Source organism: Siphateles boraxobius, unplaced genomic scaffold (assembly GCF_051911475.1).
Source record: "Siphateles boraxobius isolate OS27281-9 unplaced genomic scaffold, OSU_SipBor_1 8, whole genome shotgun sequence".
Classification (NCBI taxonomy): domain Eukaryota; kingdom Metazoa; phylum Chordata; class Actinopteri; order Cypriniformes; family Leuciscidae; genus Siphateles; species Siphateles boraxobius.
Genome location: NW_027509208.1, coordinates 28,088,080 through 28,101,499, shown reverse-complemented (window position 1 = coordinate 28,101,499; position 13,420 = coordinate 28,088,080). Strand labels below are relative to the sequence as shown.

Below are 13,420 nucleotides of genomic sequence, written 5' to 3'. Positions count from 1 at the left end.
TACCCCTGATCCATCACGTCAGTTCGTGGTGGAGGTCGACGCGTCAGAGGTGGGGGTAGGAGCGGTGATTTCTCAGCATTCTCCCACAGACGACAGAGTGCATCCATGCGCGTTTTTATTCTCACCGTTTATCCCCTGCCGAACGCAATTATGACATTGGTAACAGGGAGTTGTTGGCTGTCAAGTTAGCGTTGGAGGAATGGCGTCACTGGTTGGAGGGGTCGGGGGTACCTTTTATCGTCTGGACCGACCATAAGAATTTGGAATATATCAGAACGGCTAAAAGATTGAACTCTAGGCAGGCTCGGAGGGCACTTTTTTTCGGACGTTTTGACTTTACTCTCTCGTACCGCCCGGGTTCCAAGAACATCAAACCCGATTCTTTGTCACGGATTTTTGATCGATCCGAACGCCCGTCTACTCCCGAGTGCATTTTACCGGAGAATCTATTTATCTCCACACTCGTATGGGAGGTCAAATCGAAGGTCAAGGCGGCCTTAGAAGGGGTAATGCCTCCGCCCGGCTGCCCACCGAATCGCTTGTTTGTGCCAGAGGAATTAAGGTCTGACGTTATTCAGTGGGGGCATTGTTCCAACGTGGCTTGTCATCCAGGAGTCAACCGTACTAGCTTTTTAGTCAAGCAACGATTCTGGTGGCCACGTATGGCTCGTGACATTTACAGTTTTGTTTTGGCTTGCTCGGTTTGTGCCACGGGTAAGACTTCCAATCGACCCCCAGATGGGTTACTTCAACCGCTGCCTGTCCCATCGAGACCCTGGTCCCATATCGCTCTAGATTTTATCACCGCCCTCCCACCCTCTCAGGGTAACACGGTGGTTTTAACCGTGCTGGACCGATTCTCGAAGGCGACTCACTTTATCCCCTTACCCAAATTACCCTCAGCTAAGGAGACAGCGTTGATAGTTGTAGATCACGTCTTTCGTATTCATGGCCTCCCGACAGACGTGGTTTCCGACAGAGGACCCCAGTTTGTGTCCAAATTTTGGCAAGAGTTTTGTAGATTACTGGGAGCGACTGTTAGTCTGTCCTCAGGGTTTCATCCCCAGAGCAATGGTCAAACCGAGAGAGCCAACCAAGATCTGGAAAGGGTGTTACGATGTTTGGTTTCCAAGAATCCTTCCTCTTGGAGCCAGCAACTGTCCATGGTGGAGTACGCCCACAATACGTTACCAGTATCAGCCACGGGTCTATCGCCGTTTGAGTGTAGTATAGGATACCAGCCACCAATTTTTCCTAGTCTGGAATCCGAGGTCGCGGTTCCCTCCGCTCACGCCTTCATCCAAAGGTGTCACCGCACTTGGACTAGAGCTCGTGAGACTCTACTCCAGGTGGGGGAACGCACCAAGGCCAAGGCCGATCGCCACCGGTCAAAGCCTCCCGTATACGTCGTTGGTCAAAAAGTGTGGCTTTCTACTAAGAACATTCCTCTCCGCCCCGTTTCTAATAAACTTGCTCCCAAATTCATTGGCCCGTTTGTTGTCACCAAGATCATTAGTCCGGTGGCAGTCCGCCTCAAATTGCCTCCAGTGTACAGGAGGATTCATTCCGCCTTCCATGTATCCAAGATCAAGCCCGTGTTTTATTCTCGTATTAATCCGCCAGTCCCGGTTCCCCCCCCGCCGCGACTCGTAGAAGGGGAACCTACCTATTCGGTAAACCGCATTCTGGACTCAAGGCGGAGGGGACGCGGATTCCAGTACTTGGTGGACTGGGAAGGTTACGGTCCGGAGGAGAGAAGTTGGGTACCTGCTAGAGACATCCTGGATCATTCCCTTATTGATGATTACAATCGACAGGTAAGGGAGTCTGAGAACGCCAGGAGGCGTTCTTAGGAGAGGGGGTACTGTCACGGTTTATATATTCATTGACTCCTTCTTGTCTCGTGTTTCTGTTGTTATCTGTGTGGGTGTGTATGAGTGGGCGTTACCACTTCATTCACTGATCAGCGATCCAGCTGATCATCATCTACTCACCAGCTGCAACTCATTCAGACCCATATATATTGCTCACCGTTTTCTCCTCTCATTGTCAGATCGTTGTATGAAGTCCCTCGTGTGTGTTGGTCCCTCCTGTCGGCGTTTCAGCTCTTGTCTTGTTCATGTTCACTTGGATTATCACCGGCCGTGGATTACATCACCTCACCTGGATCTTCACTTCACTTCTTCACTATTCACCGGACTCCTGACCATCTCGTCCCTGCGTGACCAGTACATTGTTGTGTGTCATCTGATCGTGGACTGAGTATTGTTTCTTGTGTGTCATCCGACCGTGGACTGAGTATTGTTTCTTGTGTGTCATCTGACCGTGAACTGAGAATAAACACTCTTCACTTGCATCTTTGCTTCCGTGGTCTTTACCGTTACACTCAATGACAAATGTGGAACAGTTAGTTCATGCGTTTTTATTACATCAAGGCTAGATTATTGTAATGCTATTATGGGTGGTTACCCTACATGCTTAATAAACAAACTACAGCTGGTCCAAAATGCAGCCGCTAGAGTTTTTACCAGAACTAGGAAGTAAGACCAAATTAGCCCCGTTCTGTCAACACTGGCTCCCTATTAAACATCCTATAAATTTGAAATTATTGCTGATTACTTACAAAGCACTAAATGGTTTAGCTCCCCAGTACTTGAGCGAGTTCTTAACGCATTATAGTCCTTCACGTCTAGGGCTAGGTATTGTTCAAAATCTTCCGATCCAGTGCCAATTTTGATACCTCAGTTTCGATACCGGTTCCTAACGATACTTTTTTCGATACCAATTTTATGAAATCCATTTGAACAAGATTACATAACACATTACCTCAGAAAAACTTTGGTTTTATTTTTTCAGTTTGACTCATATATAAATAAAAGCCAGTGAAAAAAGGAACAAAAAAAGCACAAAGGAACAAAAAATGTTTTATGAAGAGCTCATGCTCACCAAAGCTGAATTTTTTAAAATAAAAAATACAGTAAAACTTGTAATATTGTAAAATAGTATTACAATTTAAAATCTTATTTTAATATATTTCAAAAATGTAATTTATTGAAATGAATTGAATTCAATGCTGAATTTTCAAAATCATTACTTCAGTGTCACATGACCCTTCAGAAATATGAAAAAGGTTTGCTGCTTAATATTTTGGAAACTTTGATACATTTTTTCATGATTCTTTGATGAATAAAAAATTCAAAAGAACAGCATTTATTTAAAAACGAAATATTTAGTAACATTACACATGTTTTAATGTCACCTTTGATAACTTTAATGCATCCTATTCCTAACTGAAAAAAAATCTGACTATTAACCAACACATTTTTGAACGGCAGTGTACATTCAGTAGGTTATTATTTATTGCAATATAAACACTGTCAGAGTGATCAACAAGCTATCTCTTTATTTACCAGTCGAAGACGGAGCAACTTTTATGTTTACTCCGTGTACTGTCAAGGTCTTCATCATATTTACCGTGGTATACCGGTCTTTGCAGCAATTATTTTACCGCAAATACTGCATCGCGCACTTGTTAGCATCGAGTCTGGAGAAATGTACCTACACTTTTGATCAACTTTTCCACATCTTTAAGGTATTATGTGTGTCTGCTCGCGTCTCATATGAATATGTGTGCAGAGAGTTTGTGTGTGTGTGCTCGCGTCTCATTGATTATGTGCGCGCGTTTGTGTGTGTGCTCTCGCTTGTGTGTGTGCTCTCGCGTCTCATAAAGGTATGCGCATGGAGAGTTTGTGCGTGCACGCGCGCGTCTCATATGAGTATGTGCGCCGCGCGTCTTTTGTGTGTAGAGTTTGCGTGTCTGTGCATTTCATATGTATTTGTTTCAGCACTGACGTTGACGAGTTAACTCCTTAGGTATCGAAATCTGGAACCGAACAACATGTCATTTTTCGATACTCGATAGTATCGAGGCAATTCGGTCGGTACCTAAAAAGTATAGAACTCGGTATCCAGCCCTATTCACGTCTATTGCGATCTCAAAATTCCGGCCAGTTGATAATACCCAGAATATCAAAATCGACTGCTGGCGGTAAATCCTTTTCCTATTTAGCATCAAAACTTTGGAACAGTCTTCATAACATTGTCCGGGAAGCAGACACACTCTGTCAGTTCAAATCTAGACTAAAAACACATCTCTTTGACCTAGCATGCACAACACATTATAGACTTCACTGTATAACTTAATGTAAGGCTGCAGAGATTAGGTCAGCCGGAACCGGGAACACTTCCCATAAATCCTGATGTACTTGATGTTACATCATAAGAAGGATGGCTTCTACGCTGCTATTAGACTCTCTGTTTATCCCGAGGTTTACCGCAGTCCACCGGATCCAGGCCATATCCGGATCTGATGAAGGACATGCGCCTGGACATGATGACAACGCAGTCCTGAAGTGTCAACTAGTCTCTCCCCTATGAAGGCCTCCTTCCCTTCCCTTTACCTCTGTACAGATAAAACGTTGTCGGGATAATAACGGTTCACGTGGCTATGCGGAATTGATAAAAAATTCTGTATTATATATTTTTCAAGGCTTGTACCTTGGAACCTATTTCATGGTTTGCGTTCTCGAGCCACCAGGCACTGTTTTGTGCAAATGAGCGGCTAGCGGATTGCATTAACCCTCTAGGCGCCACGGTCGAGTTTACTCGACAAGATCGCACATTGGATAAAACGGCCGATTTTTTTCAAATTGGGTGTCAAATTTCGTTCGACATCCCCTCCACTGGATGGCAGACATGTCATTCTTCACCCCCGACTCAAAAAAACGTAATGTTTCTATACAAAATGTTCGAGTTAGAGCGCATTGAATCAGTGCGATCAAAAGCGGAGCTAGTGTGCGAGTGAGCCATGTTATCAGAGCCTCTTACCATCACAATCGCGGCGACAGTATTGTGGTGGAGACTTTGTCTAATACCACTGGGTATGTTAGACGAGGTCGAAGTATTCATAGGACAGTTAGGAGGCAACGTGGAGGCAGGGTGAGGAGTCGCAATGACAATGTCAGTAGTCCGAGCTGTGCATACTCGGCGCGCGCGCGCGAGGCAGATCTGGCCGCGCTGCTCGTATCATCTCACTCATGATCTGTGCCTTGCCGTGGCGAGTGAGCGTTTGAACTAAACAGGTCTTGTTTACTTGTGTTTGTATGTCATATGAATAATATATATGTGCCCCATACATGGAATCAGAGTGCCTACTGTATTTAGTAAATAGAAAATCTCTACAGCAAAAGTCCAACCACTACATGCATTCGGTTTGTTTCTACCATTTATTAGCAATGATTTAAGGTTTGTTTAATACTTAATATATACCTGAGCATTCAGTATTGTGCAATATAGCATACGGAAGGTGATGGACATTTTGGGGGCAAAGAAGTGCTGCATTTTATCATTTAAACGTGACTTTTCATGAAAATTCTATAATCCAAGATTGCCGCCTACATATGACGTCATAATATGCAAATTAGATGGGAAAATGTAATCCCTACATAAACTTTGGGTCATCCTTAATATTTCTCTAATTCGCAGAAAGTCTCTATCTTTTATCACTTTTAATATATAGACTTTTGAAATTAAGATGTCAAAATTGGACGTTTTAGGAAAAAACCTCTGGCGCCTAAAGGGTTAAGTGTTTTCTGTTAGAACGGTGTCCTTAGATAAATAAGAACACAAACTACAACTTTCTACAGCCACAGCCTTAGATGAAATCAACTGAAGATAAAAGAAGACATTAAATTTCTCAAGAACTCAGCAGAGGAGCATCACATCTTTTAAAACGCGTTCCTCTAACGTCAAGAAAACTGGACGTTCCCAAAACCAACACTGAATATTTGGAGAACGTTCTTATAACAAAGATCTGTTAGCTGGGAAGACACTTGCAACTTGCACCAGGTGAACAGTGACACATTATTGGTCCTAACTCCTGGAGAGCTCTGTACTCAAGCATTCTCAACAAAACCGATGTATATTTTGAGCTTAATGATTTTTATTCTCATAATAAACTGTAATTGTGTAAGAAGGTACCTCTCTCCTCTGTAGTTTGAGCTGGTTGGTCTTGTATTTGTTCAGTGTCTGCTGCAGTGTATCTTCAGCTTTGTTGAGGAGATCCTGAGCTTGAAAGATTCTGGAAGTGAATCGACTCAGCACTTCCCGCATTGGCAATAGACGCCCATGCGTAGTCATCAGAGTTTTCTCGAAATGGCGCACACGCCGGAGCACTACAATCGCATATATAAAGGTACAGGTTGAATAAGAGCACACACAGACACAATCATAAGCAGAATTCAGTTAGAAATAAACACAAGCAATCTCACATTCATGGGCCTCGGAGGACTCTTCAGTAGCAAGCGTTTCTTTGGGTGAGAGGTCCAGATTTCTCATCCAGCCTAAGATCCGTTCAGCTTCTGCTATTTTCTGCAGCTTTACCTGAGGATCTAACTCCTGCTGGACGCCGTATAATTCCCAATCCTTAATCATATCTGAAACAGATGCACATACAAATGCATTATGCTCATTGTCTGTAATCAAGGCAGATAAGACAATTGAGCTCAGAATAAATTATAAAAGGCTTCTTAAATTTGAAATTTGAAGGGGCACTCAGTCATTTTTCCTCATTCTTCACTGTTACCTATTACTTCACAACTCAGGATTGTCAGGGTTTGGGATTGTGTTGTTACTGTGGTGCCATCAGCCAATCTGTGTTTTCAAGAAATCAGGCTTTCTGTTTTTCAGTTCCAGACATTTTTATTTGTAAGCAATTCACAAAGAAATGTTTGCAACTTTTGTAAGCATTGCCCTCTTGTGCATCTCAGTGGAAGCATGCAATGACAGTTCCCCTTCAGGGACTACCGCTGCGTGAAATCGCAGGAGGAACGCCCTCAGCGTGACGCGTCTGAAGCATGAATGAAATCAGTCAATGGAGAGAATGAGCGTACGGCGAGTGACGTCATCGACCAGGAAGCTATAAATATCCCCTGAGTACACAACACGCCAGCTTTTAGTTACTTCAGCAGCTCTGTGTGTGTCTGAATCTGTCGATTGTGTTTGTCTGTTTTGTCAGGAGTTTTCACTATATATATTTTATATAAAAAAACCAATATGAGCGAGCAGTATAAGAAGTGTGTTCCCCCCTGTACTCGGCACATCACGGGTGGGGATTCACACGAGCTAAGTGTGGCTTGTTTGGGAGTGCAGCAATGCCCAGTCGGCTCTCGAGGGAGTCGATTGTCAGCATTGCGAGCGTTTTCCCTTGAGAACTCTGCGCTCGCGGCGATCGCTCTTCGAGGAGAGTGATTTGCTGCGAGCTCCCCGAGGCTCGGGTCCCGCTTCTGTTGAGGCAGAGCGGCGGCGCTTGTCTTGGGGCTCGCAGATGGATCTCGCTGGCGACGTTGAGACGGGCTCCGCCCTATCTCAGCTATCTCCGACGAGATCTAGTGCCTCTCACCCGGCTCTGGAAGCACGCGCTGCGGCGGTTACTTCTGCCCGGGTGGAGTCACATGATGATGTTGAATTGAGATTTTCCAGTTCTGAGGAGCTGGATGTCGAAAGTTTATTATCAGAGAAAACTAGTTTATCACATTATACTGCAAATGAAGAAGGTTTGATGGATGTATTATCTCGGGCTGTTGAAAAGCTAAAAAAAAAATAATAATAAAATAACAGTATCGAGTGGCCAGCTGATAGACAGGTTTCTAGAATTAAAAGCAATCTAGATGATAGATTTCTGTCTGCACGACCTCAACCTTCTAGCCGGTGCTTACCGTTCTTCCCAGATCTTCATGCTGAGTTTTCAAAGACCTGGGTTAGACCGGTTTCAAGCAGAATTTACACAAATCAGTCCAATGCTTATGGTAACATTGTTGGTGCTAAATCTGCTGGTTATGTGACGATACTGTAGGCGGAGGAGACGCTTGCGAGCTATCTCTCTCCTGCTTCATCGTCTTCACTTAAAGCACCGGCTCTTCCACCAAAAAATAAATAAATAAATAAATATATATATACCTCTGTGCTGGTGGGGAAGGCTTACTCGGTGGCTCGGCAGGCGGCTGCATGTTTGCATACGATGACTTTTATGCAGGCTTTTCAGGCCAACCTGCTCAAAGGAAATCTGAGGGGGGTCCCCGCCGAGAGAGACTTGCGTTCACCTCCCTTAAGGGTGCCCTGTCTCTCCCGGCGCCCTCAGGGGCCCGTCCTACTAACCCTGCCGAAACAGGGCGTAGAAGGGTCTGGCGAGTGCTTTCCCGAGGGACGCTCGCCGCCTCTAAGGAGGGTTCTAGTGTGTTCAGACCAGTCGTTCCCTGCCGGTGCGCCGTTACAGGGCACTGTGTCTGTCACGCAGACTGTTCAACCAGAGCAAAGTCTTTCGTCGAGTTCGTCTTCAAAAAGAGCACAGCAGAAGCGGAGTGTCACGTCTCGTGCCCCCCTGCAGAGAAACTGGAGGGACGAGGCGGGGTGCTCTCCGGCGCGGCCTTCTCGGGGCAGGACTGATCTGAGGACAGTCATTGTCGCCAGAAAGGCCACGTCGAAAAAGTCCTGACGGGCTGAATTCCCGAGGGACGCCCTGATTTCCCGAGGGACGCTCGCCCCCTCCAAGGAGGGTTGTGGAGTGCTCAGACCAGCTGTTTCCTGCCAGTATGTTACAGGGCGCTGTGTCTGTCACTCGGGATGTTCATCCGGAGGCCAGCCTCGAGAGGCTGGTTCCCTTAGTAGAGTTCCTGGCGGAATGGGTCCCCCACCCAGCAGGCAGTTAGGATACTACTTCATCGAAAAAAAAAAAAAAAATCCTGACGTGCTGAACGTCAGGTTTCTGAGGGTGGTCCCTATCGTGAAAGACCTGAGTTCACTGCACAAGAACACGGTGCCCTGTCTTTTCCGATGCCCTCAGTGGTCTGCTCTTCTAACCCTGCCTTCACAGGGCGTAGAGAGACTCGGCGAGCGATTTCCCGAGGGACGCTCGCCCCCTCCGAGGAGGGTTGTGGAGTGCCCAGACCAGCTGTTCCCTGCCAGTACGTTACAGGGCGCTGTGTCTGTCACTGGGGATGTTCAAATCAGATCCGAGGACTGGTTTGTCATGATAGATCTAAAGGACGTTTACTTCCATGTATCTATCCTCCCTCAACACAGGAAGTTCCTGAGGTTCGCTTTCGGGGGCGAAGCGTACCAATATCGGGTTCTTCCGTTCGGCCTAGCACTGTCACCCCGAACATTCACGAAGTGTACGGATGCTGCTATAGCCCCGCTGAGGTTATAGGGCATCCGCTTTCTGTACTATATAGACGATTGCTTGATTCTAGCTCAATCGGAACAACAGGCGGTTCGGCACCGAGATGTCGTTCTTGCTCATATCAAGTGACTGGGGCTGAGGCTCAACGCCAAAAAGAGTGTTCTTTCTCCATTACAGAGAACCACTTTTCTAGGTGTAGTGTGGGATTCAACGACGATGCAGGCACGATTGTCACCTGCTCGTATTGCTTTGATTCTCGCTGCAGTAGATCAGGTCAAGCTAGGCCAGTCATCCACTGTAAAACAGTTCCAGAGACTGCTAGGTCTCATGGCAGCTGCGTCCAACGTGATACCTCTTGGCCTCTTGCACATGAGACTGTTACAGTGGTGGCTCAGGACCAAGGGATTCTCCCCGAGGGGAAATCCGCTTCGCATGATCGTGAGTTTGCGACGGTGTCATCACGCCCTGATCATGTGGAAAGATCCTTGGTTTCTGTCCCAAGGCCCTGTGTTAGGAGCTCCTTGTCGTCGCGTTATGCTAATGACAGATGCCTCTCTCACGGGTGGGCTCAGGGTCTGTGGGAGGACCATCATCGTCTGTGGCACTTAAACTGCCTAGAGATGTTGGCGGTGTTTCAGGCTCTGAAACACTTCCTCCCAGACCTAAGGGGCCACCATGTTCTTGTCCAGACAGACAACACATCGGTGGTTTCTTATATCAACCATCAGGGGGGTTTGCGTTCTCGCCCGCTTTACAAACTGGCACGTCAGATCCTTCTATGGTCCCAGGGGAAAATTCTTTCTCTGAGAGCTTTTATCTCCCGGGGTATTTAAATCAGGGGGCAGGTATCCTGTTAAGACAGGGGCCGAGGCCCGGGGAATGGAGTCTTCACCCCGAGGTGGTGGAACTCCTATGGAACATTTCGGTCTTGCCGAGGTAGACCTATTTGCTTCTCGAGAAACATCACACTGCCCGCTGTGGTTCTCTCTCAGCCATCCAGCCCCGCTGGGGTTGGATGCGATGGTACATCCGTGGCCGAGGTCACGCTTGTACGCTTTTCCCCCGATCGCTCTGCTCCCAGGAGTTCTGGAGAGGGTTCGCCGGGACGGGCTCAGTCTCCTGCTAATAGCCCCGTTCTGGTCGGCCCGGGTATGGTTTGCGGACCTAGTGTCTCTCCTCAACGGCTCTCCCCTAGAGATACCGATCAGGAGAGATCTGCTCTCTCAGGCGAGTGGGTCGATCTTTCACCCCCGTCTAGAGCTATGGAGGCTGTGGGCTTGGCCTCTGAGGGGGCCCAGCTCATAGATTCTGGTCTCTCGGCTGAGGTCGTTGAGACCATCCTCCGATCCAGAGCTCCCTCCACGAGGAAGTTATATGCCGCGAGGTGGAAACTTTTCACCTCTTGGTGTGGAGAGCGCCAGCAGGACCCAGTTAACTGCCCGGTTGGTACAGTCCTGGATTTCCTGCAGGACCGTCTCTCCACAGGGTTATCCCACTCCACACTGAAGGTGTATGTGGCGGCCTTAGCTGCTTACCACAACCCTTCAAGTGGAGGTTCCCTCGGGAAACACCCGCTTATGTCTCGCTTCCTTCGTGTCACCTTGAGGCTGAGGCCTGCAGTTCGCACAAGGGTACCAGCTTGGGATCTGGCCGTCATCTTAGAAGGTCTCTCCCTTGCTCCTTTCGAGCCCATCGAGGAAGTTTCGGAAAAGTTTCTTACTCTAAAGACTATCCTTCTTCTCGCTTTCTCATCTCTAAAAAGAATTGGAGATATTCAAGCACTTTCGGTGGCTCCCTCGTGCCTGGAATTTTCTCCTGGTTGGTTAAGGCCTTTCTCTTTCCGAGACCAGGTTATGTTCCTAAGGTTCCAACTGTTTCAGTTAGACCTATAGTTCTGCAGGTTTTCTGTCCTCCGCCTTTTCTGACGTCAGACCAGGAGAAAATTAATTTGCTGTGCCCAGTTTGGGTTTTGATGCTTACGTCCACAGAGCTGCCCTGTGGAGGAGATCGGAACAAATGTTCGTCTGTTTGGGTCACCTAAGAAAGGATGTCCTGCATCTAGAAAAAGGATGAGCAAGTGGGTGGTCGAGGCCATCCCACTTGCTTATGGTTCGGCCCATCAGCCTTCACTTTGGCTGTAAGGGCTCATTCCACCCGGAGTATGGCTGCTTCTACAGCTCTTCTTTCAGGAGCTTCTCTTCAGGACGTTTGTGATGCGGCAGGCTGGTCCTCACCGCACACTTTCGTTAGATTTTATTCCCTCGATCTTAGCTCCACTCCCGGGGCTCAGGTTCTCTCGTCGGTTTGTGTCTCCTAATGACACACGACGGGGATTTGGTCGTATGGGGATGTGGGTATTGCGTTCCCACTGCGATTTCACGCAGCGGTAGTCCCTGAAGGGGAACGTCCCGGGTTACGTATGTAACCCTAGTTCCCCGAAGGGACGGACGCTGCGTGTCCTGCCATACTCTCGGCATCCCCTTGGGTCGCTGCTTCAGTAACTTTTAAGCTGGCGTGTTGTGTACTCAGGGGATATTTATAGCTTCCTGGTCGATGACGTCACTCGCCGTACGCTCATTCTCTCGCATTGACTGATTTCATTCATGCTTCAGACGCGTCACGCTGAGGGCGTTCCCACTGCGATTTCACGCAGCGTCCGTCCCTTCGGGGAACTAGGGTTACATACGTAACCCGGGACGATTATTTTTTCTATTGCTGGTTATAGCTATACTTTCTTTCCTTTTTTTGACTGACCTGTGCAAATTGCTACTTTTTTTACTGTAAAAGTATGTTATTCAAACATTTTTACATCAGTCAGTGTGCATGCATGAGAAAATGTATTTTGTGCGATAATTTACTTCAGTGGTTGATTGGTGTATGATAGACAATAAATGAAGTGGTTAACCAGACCATTTAGCGGCACATTGCATCCAGATTCTACTTTGATAACTGGAATGATACTGGATACAGGGTGACTTAATTTGGGTCAAAACATGTAAAGTCCTGTCTAATAATGGACAGTTGGCAGCTTTCAGAGGGGAATCTGCTCCAGCCAAGCAAGTATCACTGAGATACAGTGCTTGATATTGGCCAGCACAACATAAACAAAAAATACAGATTGCACAAGGTCTCATGTTACCTTCTATGAGAACATTGATTGATGAGAGGTTAGCAATAAGTGTATTTGCTAGCGTAGAGCTGTCAAGTGTCTCTTGATCCACCCGCTCTCCCAGTGACTGCATTGATTCTTCCTGACAAAATAAAACAAATACTACCTCAGTTTCACCAGGAAGAACTTGAGAAAGCACCTGTTCACCCTATTGTGAACAGTGTAGCATGAAGGAGAAAGGGAGATATGGACAGAATGACAAAAAGGATGTAAACTTGTCGGAATTGAAGAAATCTATTTAAAAATTTTGTTGTTCTTCGTCGTGTTTTAAATGGCATTGCCATAGAAAGAAGTAATTACTTGAACAGCTCAGCTTGCCATTTTGCAATTACAGTAATTACGGCATGATGTGAACACAAAAAAATCAGAAATATTATATTCATAAGATATTTGGTCACAAGATGACTGTCACGTGAGGTTGCAGGAAGGCAGACGAGGACATATTACCAACACGAAGGTTTAATGATAGCAGATCAAGCAGCTATACACAACATAGACTGGACAAGGACTGATAGAAAGGGTGCATCTTAAATAGCAAACAAAAACGTGATAATTATTCATACACAGCTGGGACAAATGAACTTAATGATAGTGACCTTAGAAACCAAGGAGTGGCGGGAAAAGAACAAAGAAAAACAGGAACCAATAAAAACACAAAATGAAAGTCCAAACATGTACTGACACTGACAATGACAGATTGAATATAAAGATGCAGGTAAAGGGTTTCATTTAGCAACTTTCCCCCACTAGGCCGTACTGGTACTGTACATTGATAAAAAATTATGCTGTTCTGTACTGATTGACATGATTATGGTTTGATTTTCTATTGTGGTGCTGCAAAATCAGGATTAGACTGACAAGTGATAAGTCCTGAGTTGCCATGTCACTAAAACGATACTCGGTTACTAACGTAACCTCGGTTCTCTCTAGAGAGGGAACGAGTATTGCGTAAGTTTAGCTTACGCTACGGGAAAGATTCATCTTCTCGAGATACTGAAGCCAAAAAATTATCC

The 13,420-nt window shown here is 46.3% G+C and overlaps 1 protein-coding gene across 4 annotated transcripts in view; it reads right to left on the bottom strand.

Moving 5' to 3' along the window:
• The window catches only part of lama4 (laminin, alpha 4), a 177,204-nt gene that overhangs the window by 56,378 nt on the left and 107,406 nt on the right, over positions 1-13,420 (bottom strand). For all 4 annotated transcript variants that reach the window (XM_077220211.1, XM_077220210.1, XM_077220212.1 and 1 more), the window contains 3 exons: positions 12,378-12,489; positions 6,330-6,494; positions 6,040-6,233 (listed from right to left, as the gene is read on the bottom strand). In XM_077220211.1, the coding sequence (XP_077076326.1) occupies positions 6,040-6,233; positions 6,330-6,494; positions 12,378-12,489 (471 nt within the window). The remainder of the gene's footprint in view (positions 1-6,039; positions 6,234-6,329; positions 6,495-12,377; positions 12,490-13,420) is intronic.